At 37.0% G+C, this 15,974-nt stretch overlaps 1 protein-coding gene across 1 annotated transcript in view; it reads right to left on the bottom strand.

Annotated features, from left to right (window-relative positions):
* KIF13A (kinesin family member 13A) overlaps positions 1-15,974 on the bottom strand; it is a 122,321-nt gene that overhangs the window by 59,732 nt on the left and 46,615 nt on the right. Inside the window, exon 4 of the mRNA XM_026059514.1 lies at positions 6,294-6,354. Coding sequence (XP_025915299.1) covers positions 6,294-6,354 — 61 coding nt within the window. The remainder of the gene's footprint in view (positions 1-6,293; positions 6,355-15,974) is intronic.

The following is a 15,974-nucleotide window of genomic DNA, read 5'->3' as shown; positions in this document are numbered from 1 at the left end:
ACTGCATTTCTAACATGTTTAGTACTTTGTCACACTAYGACATTCTTCCATAAAAACAATGGAGATAAAGAACATTTCTTCTTTAGCGATAACCTTATTAAGCTACTGAAGGTTTCAACTTTCGAAATGGTTACAGTGATTTGTTATCTGAAATTTAAAGAAAAGTAACCCTCTCCTCAGAATTGCTTTCTAACACACAGGAATTCCTGGAACTCCATCCTCGTGATCCCATGCATCATGGCGATGTAGGATGTCCCTGCGAAGCTAAGAAACTTTTTCACACGTTCTCTAGCTACTGAAATAGCTGGGTATTTCAAAGGTAAAATTATAATACAAAGTAAAAATAGTGAAGACAGCAGTGTACATGTTAACAATGGCTAATAAATTACTAATAATTCTAAAATAAAACCTTCACATTTTCAAACTGCAGAGCTGCACATGGAAGTCTCTTAGCTGAAATATCTAAGTCAGGACCAACTTTTAGAACATTTAAAGCAGAAAATATGTAAGATAATAAAAATTCCTTGAAAAAAAGGAAGCTAGAACAATACTCTTGTATTATTCTACAACAATACTACAACATACACCATTTTCAGAATGAGATATTTAAGTATTTGATGTATCAGTATATTTTAACATCTTGTACCTCTATGCCCCTTCACTTCCTCCAAACCATTCCCATACAGTTTCCGAAGCCCTGATTCTGCTCAGAGATCCAATTTAGACACACCTCTATCCTCCCAGGAAAATCTACACATTGCAGAAGAACCCTAGGATCTGTCCTTACAACTTGTAAGATGAAGCCAATCATATTTACACATAAAGTGTATATATTCTCAGATCACTGGACCAGTGACAGATATCAGAAGGAACAGAGAGGAGAGAGGAAAGGGAGGGGAGGAAAAAAGGGACACTTTCCAACAGAACACCATTTTAAAAAAGGCAGTTAATATTTATAACCTTTCATAAGCTACACTCATTTAGGCGCAAACCCACATTTATTCAAGTTGTACTGCAACAAGAATTAATTTTAGTGTGCTTTTCAGATGTCTAGTGTTTCTGCATCACAAAAATTTGTCGATCTGAAGTAAGAACAACTGTTTAAAGCCTCTCATCATATTAGCACAGATTCCCTCAGCCAGGTTATGACTACAGCGTTATGACATCTCACTGCAGTTCCTGGACCTTCTCCCCTTAAATGACAAAAATAGGTAGAACCAAATAACAGCTTGTCACAAACAGCACTGAAAATTTGATCTGGTCAAAGTAGATTTATTTATGGGTAAATCTCTGGCCCAGATGATGTTTAGGGCTAAAAAAATTAACAGAAACAAAGCAAACATTTTAGCAAATCATGTCATGCAGAATTATGCTTAGTATTGCAGCCCTAAATATTTCCAGCCTTAGTCCTGAAGTCCAACAAGAAACTTCTTCAAAGTAGTCACAATGCCACATACCAGAATACTTGTGGTTCTGTTAATCCAGATTATGAGGTTGCCATAATGCACAGGACAGTTAGATGCCAGCTGTGTCACCCGAAAATCAAGCCCAACGTGCTGTGTAGAAACCCCCCCCACACACACACACAAAAGAAAAATCAAGGAAACAATAAGTAAGGGATAGGTTTCAAAAACATTCTCCCACTTAGGAGTTTACATGGGTAAATTGGGACTACAAACATGGAGACCACCCTGCCTGCTCAGAATCCACAATTTAAAATCTCTCATGAGGGTAGAAGCCTACAATTCTTTAAACAAATTGTGTGGTTAGTTTCCTTTTAAAATAGCTGATGGAAGAGCAGTAGTCACCATATACCTTTCATATGAAACTAAAGCTTAGCCTGAAGTCAGATGTTTGGCCTCTCAGGACAGTGCAACTTGCAGAAACACAGACCTGGGAATTTTCAGGCCAAATTTGATGCAGCTTAGGGAGTTTAAGAAAAACCCAGGGATAAATGGCTACTGAGTGAGGTCCTTGGAAGGGATTTAAACACTTCAAACCTGCCTAGCAGCTCCTGTAGTTACTTATACCATCTCTTGAATTTGACCCAAAGCAAAGGGTTTTTTTTCCCCTCCTTTTAAAAATCCACTTCATTCCAGACTAATAGGCCCTTACTGTTGTGTATGCTTGTAAAAAGAATTCTTTGTTCTCATCTCTGAGAATTTSTCCACGTTCTCCCCTTCACCAAAATGTCACACTGTTATTTGTCTGTGTGAGCTCTTCAAGGCAGGCAGGTGTGTCCTTATCCATGAACCTACTCCTGACCCATTCAAGTCCATGAAGAACTAAATGGTAGCAAGAAGCTGGTTTGCTTAGTCTCAAAACCCCTTCCCTGTAGTCTGTCAGGCAACACTCATCCTTTTCCAGATTAAGTCAAACTCAGTGTGTCCTATAACCAAATTCCCTCTCCTTCTCAAAAATCTATTTCATTGACCCATTTTCGTTCTTTCCCTTCCAGGTAAGATGTACTTACACTCACCAAATTCTCAACTACATCTTTCAAAATTAAATCATCAGAAAAGCAGCACAGTGCATCTTGCATTCTCTAAGCCAAGAAATCAAGTTGTTAAGAGTCTTTAGTTCCCACAATTTCTGAAGCCAAAGTACTACTCGCAAAGAGTTTACTCTTCTTCTGTGCTCCAGGCTCCTCACCGTCTTTATGAGCAATTCAGTCCTGCAAGGACAGATGCAAAGATGCCCTCTGCGGATGTTTTTCTTCACACAAAGATATTCTTCACTATTTACGTTAGTGATACTGCTGAATCATTTTAGAATCGCAATGTACCCACTTTCCACTTCGGTGTTAAATAAAGCAATCCTGCATTTACTGTTCTACCAGTAGCCTATTTCTGTACCATCACCGTTAAAAAAAAGGCCAGTATAGTGCTTGTCTACATATGGAATTACTGGAATAAAAGCTACGACCTAAGCACACAGCATTAGGTCTTCACACCAACAATCCCCATGTCTTTAAATGCTGGAAATAGAAGGTAACTTTCAAATTGGAATAAACTCCTTTGTACTTCCTGAACATGAGTCCACAAAGAAAATTATTGCAATAAAATAAGCCTTTGATTTACCAAAAAAGATGAAGATATCACAGAATAATTTTGGTTTAAGAGAAAGAGATAACTAATCCTATCTCAAGGTCAATCCTGCTCCCTCAGAGTATGAAAATTGCTACTAAATTACCCACAGGATTAAGTATTCCCAAAGAGGAACCTTCTTGCTCAAATAAGTGCTGGTAATATTATAGACCAATCAGTAACTGAAGTGAAAAATAAAACCAGCATGTAATTATGTGTGATAGCTTTAAAGGTCCTGTAAGAAACGTGCACTTCCAGCAGAGCACAAACTGCTTTTGTTGACAGAAAATAAAACACAGAAGTAGCCGCCACATACATCAACATACACTAGAATTCAGATGCATGCTGTCTGCAGTGCACACTATTCAGGGGTTTTCTTTTGATTTCCCCCATGTTGATCAATCAAATCTTTAATATAATATGATAGACACTACAGTATATCTATTCAGCTTATGCAAGATCAGTACATTTTGGTTTTGCACAGAAAGTGATGACTAATAGAGTACCCTAGTACTTGAGAATCCCTTGTTAAATCTTCCACTGTAATTTTGTGATGTACATCAAGTTTGTGCTTCAACCCCTGTCAGTGAAAATATCTTTCTTTTATCACTCACATTTGTCCTAGAATAATGATGACCACTGAAGTACATCAAACTTCACAGAAGCACTTTCGGAATTTCCGAAACTAAGTAATCTCTAATAAAAGGGTTTTTGAAGTGATTAAAAGTCTCGCATACCTCTTATTTCAAGAATTTTACTTATACTTGTAGCTCATCTATTACTTACATTTACAAGCACTCTGGACTTAGCTATTTCARGTTTTAAACACGCTTCTTAAACTGTGTAGCAATCATTCAGTTATCATAAAGTAATCACTGCTCTTGCCAGTGACAGTAAACTTATGCATCTACATTGAGCTATTTTGGGTAGTGGGTGTCTAATGCATTTATCTAGCTTCCTGATCATCATCCCTTTCATAACCCAGTGTCCAACCAAGAGATTACAGTTTAGCTCAAAAAAAGTCAGGCTGGCTGGCAACTTGCCGAGTGCCTTGAAATTCTTAACTCTGGGAGGGTCTCCGGTATGATCTCTTGACACAGACAACATGTGTATTTGTGAGGTACCTAGAACAACGGGGTTTTGTTACATTAGACCAGGAAGAACAATTCTCATCAGGGAAAAAAAAAAACTGACCAAAAACAATTACTGTATTTTGTTTAGTACAGTAATTTAGGCTAAGCTGCAAAAAGACTTAAGGCAGCTTAATACTACAGACACATAAAAACTGAAATCTTATCACTTCTGTGTTCAGTTTTTTTGGCTCTAAAACAAGCACTAACAGAGTAGAGTATCAGCTCATGCAAAAGCAAGTGAACAAGCCAACAACTCAGTAACTTAGGACTGGAATAGATTTTTTTTTTTAATTTTGTTTTGCTCTTCTGCCAAATTCATTATGTTCTAGAACATGAGGGCTGCAAGTCTCAAGGCAACTTCAAAATCATTCAAAAAAATCAGTGAAGACATTGGGTTTTTTTAATATGCAAGTCTTGAAGCCCACATTTCTATCATATTTCTGAAAAGAAACAAGGAAAACAAGTTTCTTTTTCAGACAGGTACATTATCTGAATGGGCGAAAGAAAAACACCAGTTTTTTTTATTGGGGAGGGGTGGGAGTGAGAAAACTTAAGAGGTGCAACAGCATTCTGGAGTCTGATCAGACTGCATACAGATGAAAAAAACTTCAGTTCTCAAGCTAAGAAGAATTCAATTACAACTTCTGAAAGAGGTTAGACAAATCTAGTTGTGACTCAAATTCAAAACGGTTTGGCCTGCAATCCCAGTGAATTCACCTGGAGGTTGGTTAAACTGAAACAGAAACAAGTTTAACTGGTTCAAGGCGTTGCTCTGGTCTATCGCTTTACTGAAGAGTGGGTTAACCCCATGGTGCACTCAGTAGGTGCAGCTCTCACCTGCTCACTTGAGGCACATCAGGGCAAGATCTGGGTGTGTACCATCACCTCTTTCATTTAAAAGGAAATSTAGATGTGCAGACACAAAAGGAGTTGCGGTGTGCTCCAATGAGTCTACCAGTCTGGACTATGAACGCTGTGCAGTGCACCTGTTCTTCAGTGCAAATATAGTCACTGAAAGATGGACTAAACAGAKCTGCTTTCCTGAAGAAACCTAACTTTGCTTAGGCAAGCAAGGAATACAGCAAAATCTATGATCAAATGCAACTTTTGAGATTTAGGATTTGACAACAGGGGCTACAGAAGAGAGATATTTTAAACATAGGGACACGGCAATTAATTTATTAGACCAGTGATCTCAAACTTTGAGCTAATTAATTAATACTGTCAACTTTCAAGATTTCTTAAAAGCCATAGAACTTCATAATATGGATATCTTAACTGAACACTATTTTGTTCTTCTTTCCATAGACCACAGTCCTGCATTTAAAGTTGTCTCTATCAAAATAAGTTTCCTTATAAAATATTAATATGTTAAGAATACATATATCACATTATGAGAGAAAAGAACCACTCGGATGACAATCTAGTCTGGAATAATCATTTGTTGGGAAGAAGTAGTCAAAGTTGATCACTCAATCATATTATGATTAGAGATCGTTCAGGTGTTTTATATTTAATAAATATTTTATATTTAAATATAATTTAACATTTTAATATTTTATTATTTAACATGACCCTTTATATATGACCTTTTATATTATTTTTATGTTTTAATATTTATATTACCTGAATGATGTGAAAGACCTGAAACATTCACACCTTCTGAAGAGATGTTTTTTCCCCCTCTTTCATGCACAGAAATGCAGGGCAATGAAAACATGCTTTTATCACTAGCGTAACTCGGGAGTAATTTCAGATAGAATACTGAAATTTCATCCTAAGTGACAGACATAATCCTCACAATAGGCTCTTGAAGGTAAGGAAAAGAGAACACTAGCTTAGATGTAAAAGCATCCCTCCTGAACAGGGTATTGGGCACCTTAAAGCTTGCATTCAAACAGAAGAGCTACCATGCAGATAACTAAATGCCTGTAGAAGTGAGAAGTCCACTTTTGTGAACAAGTCATTTTGGGGATCACACCAAAAAATGAAAAAACAAAACAAAACAAAACCCCACCCTCTCACATTTATCCTCAAATTACTTACACTGTCCAATGTAAAGAAAATAGTTTACCTGCATATTTCGTGGTGTTTGATTCATCCATGGACCAGAAGCAGTGATCAAAGGCAAACACCTGTAGAAGCATATAAAAAGACATACAAGGAACTCAGCTACAAGACACTTCTCCTAAAGCAGTACAAATCCATGACTGTTTAATTGCAGATAGGCTTTACCATTTTTACAGATCCTGAATCAGGAAGGGCTTCAATCAGCAGGAACACATTTGCAAACCTTAAGAGTTACACAGAGCTGCAATACTTCTTGTCTATATCCATTATCCTCAATGCAAAACACTGCTTAAAAAAGCATACATTATAATAGTAGCAAAGCACATGAGAAGGCTAAAAAGTGCATGTTTTAGTTATGTTTTAACAATTTTCCCATTGTTCACGAACCCAGTCTGCTACATGGAAAAGGGGGAAGAGACAGGTGTACTAGGGTCCCTACAGGAAAGTCAACAATGATCCTTCTCTCACTCCAATTTTCATTGGTAAAAACCTCTTAGGACTCCGCATGCACTGGGTACATGCCAGTCCTGAATGGCTCCTCCACATGGCCAGGCAGTACATGGCCATGCCCTAGAAAAAGAAAGCTTCTAGCACAGAGCTCTACAGTAAAGCCAATTCTCCAGTTGCTGCTCTCAGTTGTTCTGGATGTAGACAGAGACAAGTGGAGCAAAAAACCCAAGGTTGTTGCCATGTGTTTTCAACAGCTAACCCACTTGCGTTCGGTCAGCGTAAAGACACCACCACCTGATCTGAATGTAGAGGACAGCAAGCGAGGAGATAAAGAGAAGCAGTAGAACAAAACAATGAGAATTATTTGAGGCAGGAGATTCAGGGACAGAGGTTGGGATCAGTTGGGAGAAAGTCCTCACAGACTAGGTGTGAGGGACAGACAAGAAGAATCTTATTCAACAAGACTGGTGGCAGCAAACTTGTGACCTGTAAAAACGTTGCTCCTACATGCCTGTAGAGTGGAACTCAACATTTAATGTCTTTTGTCAGGAAAGCATGTATTACAAGCACAACAGTACAGCCTGTCTCCATTCTGCTGTTGTACTTGTCCATATAAAATGGTTATTTATCAGGTATTTCATTAGTTATAACAGCAGAGACAAATCTGAAGAGTCAACTAACTATAAACCAAATCACTATAAAACACCAGTTCCTGTTTACACACAATATTTTGGGCTTCCCCTCCCTCTTATTTGCTGTTTTAAAAGCAAAGAAAAGTATCCAAATTATCCTAGTCTAGAAATTATCTCCCTTTCAAGGACCTTCAGGAGATGAGATGTTTTTGCTGCCAGTTGACTGACATCAAGTTCTGCTGTCAAAATAAGAACAAGATGAGGAACCCATTGCACATCACCTGTGGACTCCATCTCTTCAAACAGAGAAGTTCATGTTATTGAATCATACCAGTTTTGGTTCATCTCTTGTACATGCACTTGGGTGCCATAAAAATGAACAACAACATCTTTTAGAAGTACATCCTCTTTTGTCCAGTATTGTACAACTAACTTCAGCTCTAGTCTACTTTGAAAGAGTAATGTTGCAAAAAAATTAATGTTGTTGTCAGGGTATGTGGTTAAATTCTTTAAAAAAAAAAAAATCCCCACAACCCCTAAAGATTTTGTAATTCATATTATGAAAACTATGCCTAAATACAGAACATGTTAAATTTTATCTAGCACACTCAAATCACTCAATGTTAAGTTTTATTCTGGATAATCTACTTGACTTCTGAGGAATCTTACTGAAGAAAAGCAAAAAATCCTTCTGTAGGGGAAAAAAAAAATTGTCACTGGGTATGTTTTGAAGGCTGTAGTAAGGGTCTCTTCTTCCAACCATGAAGACCTACTGCTGTGAAAATCTCCTTGTTACAACTCTGTAGAGTTTGCCTTGTTTTTTGTTTTTAATCTCCATCCTTCTCCAGACACCAAGGCTGAAAAAAAAGCTTTTGTCAACAGTAAATGAAACAGCACTCAAAGGAGTCAGTGTACAGATCTTGGTGAAATAATCATTTAGCAGACATCTGTACAAGAGACATGAAAGTTTTACCATGAGCTGAACTTCTGATGCTCAAAGGAAGGACTACTTAAGAGCCTTAAGGAATAAATAAATAGTATCAGATTACCTGCCTAAACTAAGAGTACAATACTGGATCTCAGTAGAGGAAGCTCAAAAACTACAAATAGAAAATGTAATTCTATTAGACAAACAAGCTGTCAGGAAGTCTGCTCTAATGAAAAGATTTAATATCACTTCAGTCAAGGGCTGCAGCTGGCTAGGAATGGAATGAGATTCCATATAGGTGCTCAGCAGATTTGTGGAGCTGTACCAGTGTGCTGTAAAACCACTTCACATGTTGGGATCTGAACAGTTACTTTTTCTGCACATGTGAGCACGTTACACTACAGACACTTGACACTGTTATTTTGACAGTTTTTTACTTCCTCAAAACACACCTTAAGCTGCAGCGCATTTTCCACATCTTACCCTGGTAAACTGACTATAGATTTCTCATGTATGACCTAGGGGAATAAATTCAATTTATTTTTCCTTGGGGATCCCAACAACAACAAAAAAACACCTTTGTTATTTAAAATTTCCCTGGCCCAGATTTTGAGTTTGCCTGGTCTTCCAACAGCAGATCTCCTTAGCGAGACCAGCAATGCAGGTCTATCTAGAATAAGAGCCACAGGCTCTACTAGCTCAAAGGCCAAATCCCCTATAAGACAAAGTCTGAACTGAAGATGATGATAGATCATTTCCTTGTGGCTTTTGGGAATGCAGAACTTCATGGATTCACTGCTATTGCAGAATTACTACACAATCTTGTCTACAAATACTTTGTAACCTAACTCTTCCTGAATTGTCAGTTACCACAAATATTTTAGAAGCATAAGACCAAGTAGCTCAATAATCCTATCGCCTTCCCTCAACAAAATGCAAAACACATCAAATGCAAGGTCTAAAGGAAGACTAGCATGTAGACAATACTTATTACACAAAAGTGAAAAGAGTTCTGAAATTTCCTTTGTGGGGGGAGGAGAAAGGCAAAAACAATCTACCAGGGCAGCCGGTGTCACTTACTGCAGTACAGACAGAAAGTCAGGACATTCCCTGCTGTTACTGAGTGAAAGATGTAGTTTTGCCACTGAACGGCAAGCAAAATGCAGCAGTTACTTCACCTTATCTTCACACCTTCACATAAATAGGGYGCATTTTTAATTGCTGTTGTGCACTGGTCATCTTGCTTCAAAGCTAAGCAAAAGGACTTCTCAACCACTACTAAGAATGTTCTAACTTTCACAGCCTGTAAAATACTGTTTCTGTTCTCACCTTCCACTTCTCCTATGGAAATTTTCCTCGTGGGACTTGGTAACAATACCTGATCTGTCTATGATCAAACTGCAAGCAGATAAGCTGCAAAAGAAAATCCAGTTGTAAGGGCTGAATTTAGGTTTGCATCCCGATCTACCAGATGCCTATTCTTCCCCCATGAAACAAAAATATTATCTGCAGTAGATTGAACAACCCAGCTACACATGCTCATGTGTAATGACAAACAGTCAACACAGAAGTACTGTAGGTCAATTTAATTTATTGCCCTATGCCTTTTCCCTTAGTTAAGGCAGAATATCATGATAGGATTATTCAATAATTCATAAGAATTTAAACACTGATCTTGTAATGAGATATTACAAACTAAAATATGTGTTTGCAGCCAAATGTTTATCATAGGAAAATAACTATTTGCATTTTTAAAAGGTAAAAATAAATAAAGTTTATTTTAAAAGTTCCAAAATGATTATGCAATAGGAAGAGGATAATTCTGCTGTCTTAAGATTTAAAATATGTAAATATGGGATTTTAGAATGTGTTCCATATTGAACATAAGAGCCATGACAAGGATTTGGTCTATTTATAATATMCTTTCTGGAAAACTTCCAAATCCTTCCAGCAGAAGGAAGTAACAAGATTACTTTCAAAAACCACCAGCTAGGCAAACAAGTGGAAACTGCTCGGGCATGTTCTACCTGTATAACATGTATAGCAACTGCAGTAAAATTGCCTTTTCCATTAAAAACGGCAGGCGAAAATTTTAAAACTACTTTGATCAATGATGTCAAACAGCAGCTTTGAAAAATCCCAGCAATAATACCATAAGCAAGCGCCCAACTGAAGCAATTTTCAGCACAACTCAGACCTTTTGAAAAAATGGATTCCAAAAGCAAAGTGTGATAGAGTAAGAAACTCTGGGAAATGTGGGAAATGCTTGTAGGACAGAGTCCTAACTGAATAGTGACCATTTTAATCATCTTCTCTGCAGAAAGATGATGAACTAGTTTAGATTTTCCTGACCCTCAGCACAGGAAACCGCAGGACATGCGGTCCTAAGAACAGCACACAAGCATATTCATCATCCACATGCAGAACCCATGCTAGGACACAGACAAAAAAGAAAAAAACTCTGTATCTCAGTTAACCAGAACTGAAGGTGCTCCCTTCCTCCCCTCATCTTTACTGATTAATTTTTCTTGAAAATGAAAACAGTGWATATTAATTCTTCTTTTGATAGGAGTATGCAGAATAATCATTTTTACCCCTCATTAACTTTTTCCCCCTAAGAGCTATTTCTCTGAAGCAGATATGATATTCTCTATCAATATAAGTATCAAAGATACCAGAAGTTCTGTTAATGCTGTCTCAGACTCAAGGGCTAATACCCAAACTGAGAATTGCCTTGAAAATCTTTTTAACTTTTTGGAGAATACTCAAAAGCAAAAGCAAAATCTTTACCAACTTATTTCAAAGCTATTATTGAAATGTATTGGAAGAAAGAGATGCAGATCCGTGATGCACAAACAGAACTTTTTACAATTCAAGCACCCTCTGTGAATCCATTCCTAAYTGCACTTTGGAAAACCTATTCTGTTTACATGTTTTGACATTACAAGGGGGGAAAAAAGCCAAAAACGGAGGGTTTTTTGAAACTCAAAATTTTAATTATTACACTGCATCTCTACTAAGGTTTCCTGCATTTTCAGTTATTCTTCTAAGTATTTCAAGTAAGTCTCTGTGTTTATATGGACTAGTATTTTTGCTTTACTATTACTCTGGTGTTGTTTTCATGGCCACTGTACCAGGAAGCTTAGTATATTTTAAAAGGGTAAGCAAAATGGAAAACCATGAAAGACAGGTATACACCTACTTCAAGTTTATGCGTTGGCTGGCATTCAACCACAAGCAGACATAAATTCACACAGGAGTTTGCCAGTTCTCACAGCTGGACCCAAAATTATTCTGGGATTTTAAATTACAGAGCCAACAAACAAGCCTTAAAATTCTCTTATTTTTGGAAGATCCTGTAGCTGATACTTCATCTTCACATCTAAAAGGGATATCTACATAAAAAAAACATGCCAAGAACATGCCACACTAAGGCAATAATTTGCAAACCAGGAATTATGAGGGAAGTTAAGAGACTGACAGGTATTTTTTCCAGGTATCTTATACTACTGTTTGACACTGCACAATATTTTCAATCTAAATGGTGCTATAGTTGTAAGAAAAAGCTCAGAAGCTGCATTGTATGTATCTAGAAATAGTCAACTAACAAATAGAGCTACAAGTAATAGTAATAGAAAATGCTCACCATGACAGCTCTTTCACAATTATAAATTAGTGCCCATAGTAAAAATAAGTACATGAACTTCAGTATGTACTCACTGTATATTCATTATAAGCGCTTTAGTTCACAAACAGTACAGCACAGAAATATAAAAATGGAAAGTTATGAGAAAGAATTTGACCACTTCAGGATTCAAGACATTAAAAGTTATCATTCCCAAACAATTGTAATGTAATGTTCGTGAGCGTAAGCGGGTACTTGGGCAGGGGCATGTGTTAATTAATATGAAGGACATATTTGTGTTTTACAAAGCTGAAAGGCTGCTCACTTCCGAAAATACAAGATTTTCTAAATACCATCATTGAAAGTATTCACACATGCTGTTGTCCTAACATGCAACGTTAGATGGAGTTTCTTTAATATTCATTAAAATCAAGATGTCAAAGTGTCATCATTACTCATTTGTTCATTTCTGATATTTCTGGATAGATAGGCTGGGCAGCTCCACTTCATGGGTAGAAATGCTATTAAGAAAAATTATTAAAGCCACAGCGAATATAAACTTTTCCTTTTGTCTTGTCACTGTACTCCATACTAATCAATTTTTGCTTAAGAAATGCTAAACTGTTTCAAATAAGTAGGAATTATAGCTATTGTCAAGAGACTGCTTTTGTGATAGCACATTCAAGCAAGATTAAGTACATTATCCAAAGGACTTAAGTACTACTTACTAGTATGTAAGTACAACTTAATGTAGTCAAGTACATTACCCAATGCTTTATGATTCCAGCTCAAACTTGCTCAATGTTTGAAGTTCCTCCCTCTCCTTGATACCCAGGGAAACAAGGCTTGCCTGCTCAGTGATTGCCACCAGTAAGATGCCAAATTATACCAGTCGCACCACATGCAAACCTGTTTAAGCTACACATTCCCTCTGACCAGACATAACACAAGGGCATAGTGACTATGGTATTAGAGCAAGTTCTTTTTAAGGTGCCGCCTACAACCTCAACAAAACTGAGTAACTGACCCAAATATTCTCTCCAGCTATTCAGCTTCCTCTTGCAGAACAGAATGAATCTCACACAAGTGTGCTGCAAGACACAAGATTGACCTTCYCTCTGTTTGCTGTCATCAGCCCAGACCATCCAACTCCTGCAGTTCACATGCCAATATTAGGCTGAAGTTTAAGATTGCAATTTCCCCCTCCTCCAGCCCTTAAAATAAATCTGTAAACTGTCAAATTATCTTTTCAGCATCCCTTAAATTAGATTGCTGTTAAACATACCAGCCATTTCCTGCTATGCAGTGAAACAGCCTCCCCAGAGGGTGCTGCACAAAACTATCGGTGAAAGTTAATCAAGCTGAGTCCAACTGCCTAGCCCAGAAGTGTTAGATCCTGGTACTACTGTATTCAGAGCCATCCTAAGTGCGCACATTACCCAAGCTAACAGACTTACATAGCTCATATCTAGGTTAGAGAGCGGCTCATACTGTCAACAACTGTTAAAAACTAAGCAAAAGACTTACTGTGGTAAGCACAAAGTTTAAATAAAGAAAAGGTGGAGGGCTTTGATTCATATTCCTTCAGCAAGCATCTACAGCAATTTAAGACAGTTGTTTGTTACTATTTTGCTAACTAGAAGTTACGGCTCCCACAGCAAAATAAACAGTGATGCAGACCCATGCATCCACCGTATCAGTGAAAAATCTGGAGTTTTGTCTCAAATTCACCTGTACCTGTGACTTAAAATGAGATATTAAACTAAAAGAGACAGTGCACCTGACTGCTACACAGCAATAACTTCTCATATAGAGTCAGAAAAGACAGCCAAGGGGCATTAACATTTTAAATAGCCAAAACAATATTCCACAGAACTCATTTTTGTTAAAGTCCCTAATCAATGCCTTGAGGAATTAATATTATTAAGGACTTACACATGCAAGTATACCCATGCGAACTACTTAAAGATAATGAGGACCATATACAGTATGAAGTACTTGCCAGCTTAAGCCATATGACATAATTAGTTTAAAAAGGAGTCTAATTTCACATTCATGATTTGTTGTTTTGAAGCCTAATCTTCTGAATAGACTAGGCAGAGTCTGGGGCTTTCAGCATTTAGCAATGTGTTAACCCAGGCTGAACATAACCCTTAACATACACTATCTATGTACCTACACAGTATTGTAAAGACATGGCTAACTTGTTTAATAGCCGTCTCCACCTGAGCGATGAATGGCCAATTAATCATATTTTATTTTTACAGAAAAAAAAGTTATACTGTAGAGGTGGAGAAGTTGCTAGCATGAATTGGAGTGAAGTCTGATGTGCAGGCTTACAGGACGTGTGACTTACTGGACTACCTGGTTGCTAAAAAGAAAAGGAAGGGAGAACCGAGGAAGGGAAATTTTCATTCATCAGACAGCTTTTGCTACATCTCTATTACAACTGTTAAAGGAAGTAAGTGTGCATTAGGAAATGACAAACAAAATCTACACTGGTAAGCCTGATGAAGATGGAAGCTATTAAAGAAATTGATACAGAAAGTTGGTCACTGTTTGCCAGGTATCCACTGTATGAAAAACCCAATGCCTACCATCGACAGAAAGAGTTATGAATAGAAAAATCTGAAGGTGGCCCAGGGTGCAGCTCACAGATCTCAGCTCAGAACAGCTGGTTTATCTTTGTCATAAAGTTAGACTAAAAGCCCAAGATTAGTAATATACTGAATACTGACCTAAACATGGTGCCTGTAGAAACAATAAAAAAAAAAAAATCTAATATTCTTATACAAATTTTCCTACCACAGCTTCAGAGCCACCACTGAGCTGAACTGTGATCAGAGTTCATATATGGATGATGGCCAAATTAAAGTAAAAATAAAGGAAAGAAGCTTCCAATGCTTCTGAAATTCTTTTTTTTTTTTTTTAAGTCTTAATTTGAAGTAGATTGCCTATGTATGGTACCCTAACAGCTGTATAAATCAAGCAATATCCATGTCTCAGATAATGTCTTAAACACACTCACAGAGCATGCTTCTGCTGATGGTAAGAACTTCCTTCTGCCTCAAACTGATTAACATTTCACACAACACCTTAAGTTTCTGCATTCCAGCTGAAGGATAGTAACAACCATTTAACTATACCTAGTAATTATGTGGCATACATATACAAGTGTGCAGCTGTTACATTTTTGTGGAAGAAAGGCAAGACCATAATTAAACTTATTCTTCGTATTATGAAAAACTTATCTGCCCACAAAGGAATATGAATCTGATAGTACAGAAAGGGAAGGCTCTTGTAAATATATTTCTGTGAAATTATGAAATTATGACCAAAAAAGTGGTGGTGGGGGTGTGTGTGTGTGTGTGTGTGTATTTTTCACAGTGATCAAACTCCTTTGCATTAGATAGATCAGCTGGGATTGACAAAAAAAATTAACTGTTTTGAAAAAAATGAGAAGCCAAGAACTTGTTCAATCATTTTAAAAGATTCAGTCATTTGGAAAAAGACATCAGTACAGCATAGTATTCTAAATTGATTTACCAGTGCTATTTATTTCCACCTACCTGACCTCAAATTACATATTTTTTTCAAATATGATTATTTCAATTTATGTAAAAAAGTATTTTGCTCCATTCCTTTCTGCTTACTAGGAACGAGACACATTAAGAAATGAGAAGATTTTTTTCTTCCAAYACTTTAACTGAAGCAAATTAAAATACTTCATCTTATGATTCAGACAGCTGTTTTTCCCCCCCACACACAAATTTGAAATTGGGAGAGGTGTGTGCACATATGTGTATATATATACACACATATACACACACCTCCCAATTTCTATTCCCAGAAGGCCTACATAAAATACTCTGCAGAAGCAACCTCAGAGTTACACCTATATGCTTTCTTGAAGAACTACAGTTCAAAGAAAATAATGTAAAATAAAGATTCATTCATGGCAAACCACAGCTCTCTGCTCTAAAAAGTGACATTCAACACCAACAGAAAGGACATGGCTATCATTAAATCACTGAAGCAATATAGCAATAG

The sequence above is a fragment of the Apteryx rowi genome, unplaced genomic scaffold, assembly GCF_003343035.1.
Source record: "Apteryx rowi isolate R43461 unplaced genomic scaffold, aptRow1 scaffold_159, whole genome shotgun sequence".
Taxonomy (NCBI): Eukaryota; Metazoa; Chordata; class Aves; order Apterygiformes; family Apterygidae; genus Apteryx; species Apteryx rowi.
This window is presented reverse-complemented; position numbering and strand designations above follow the sequence as displayed.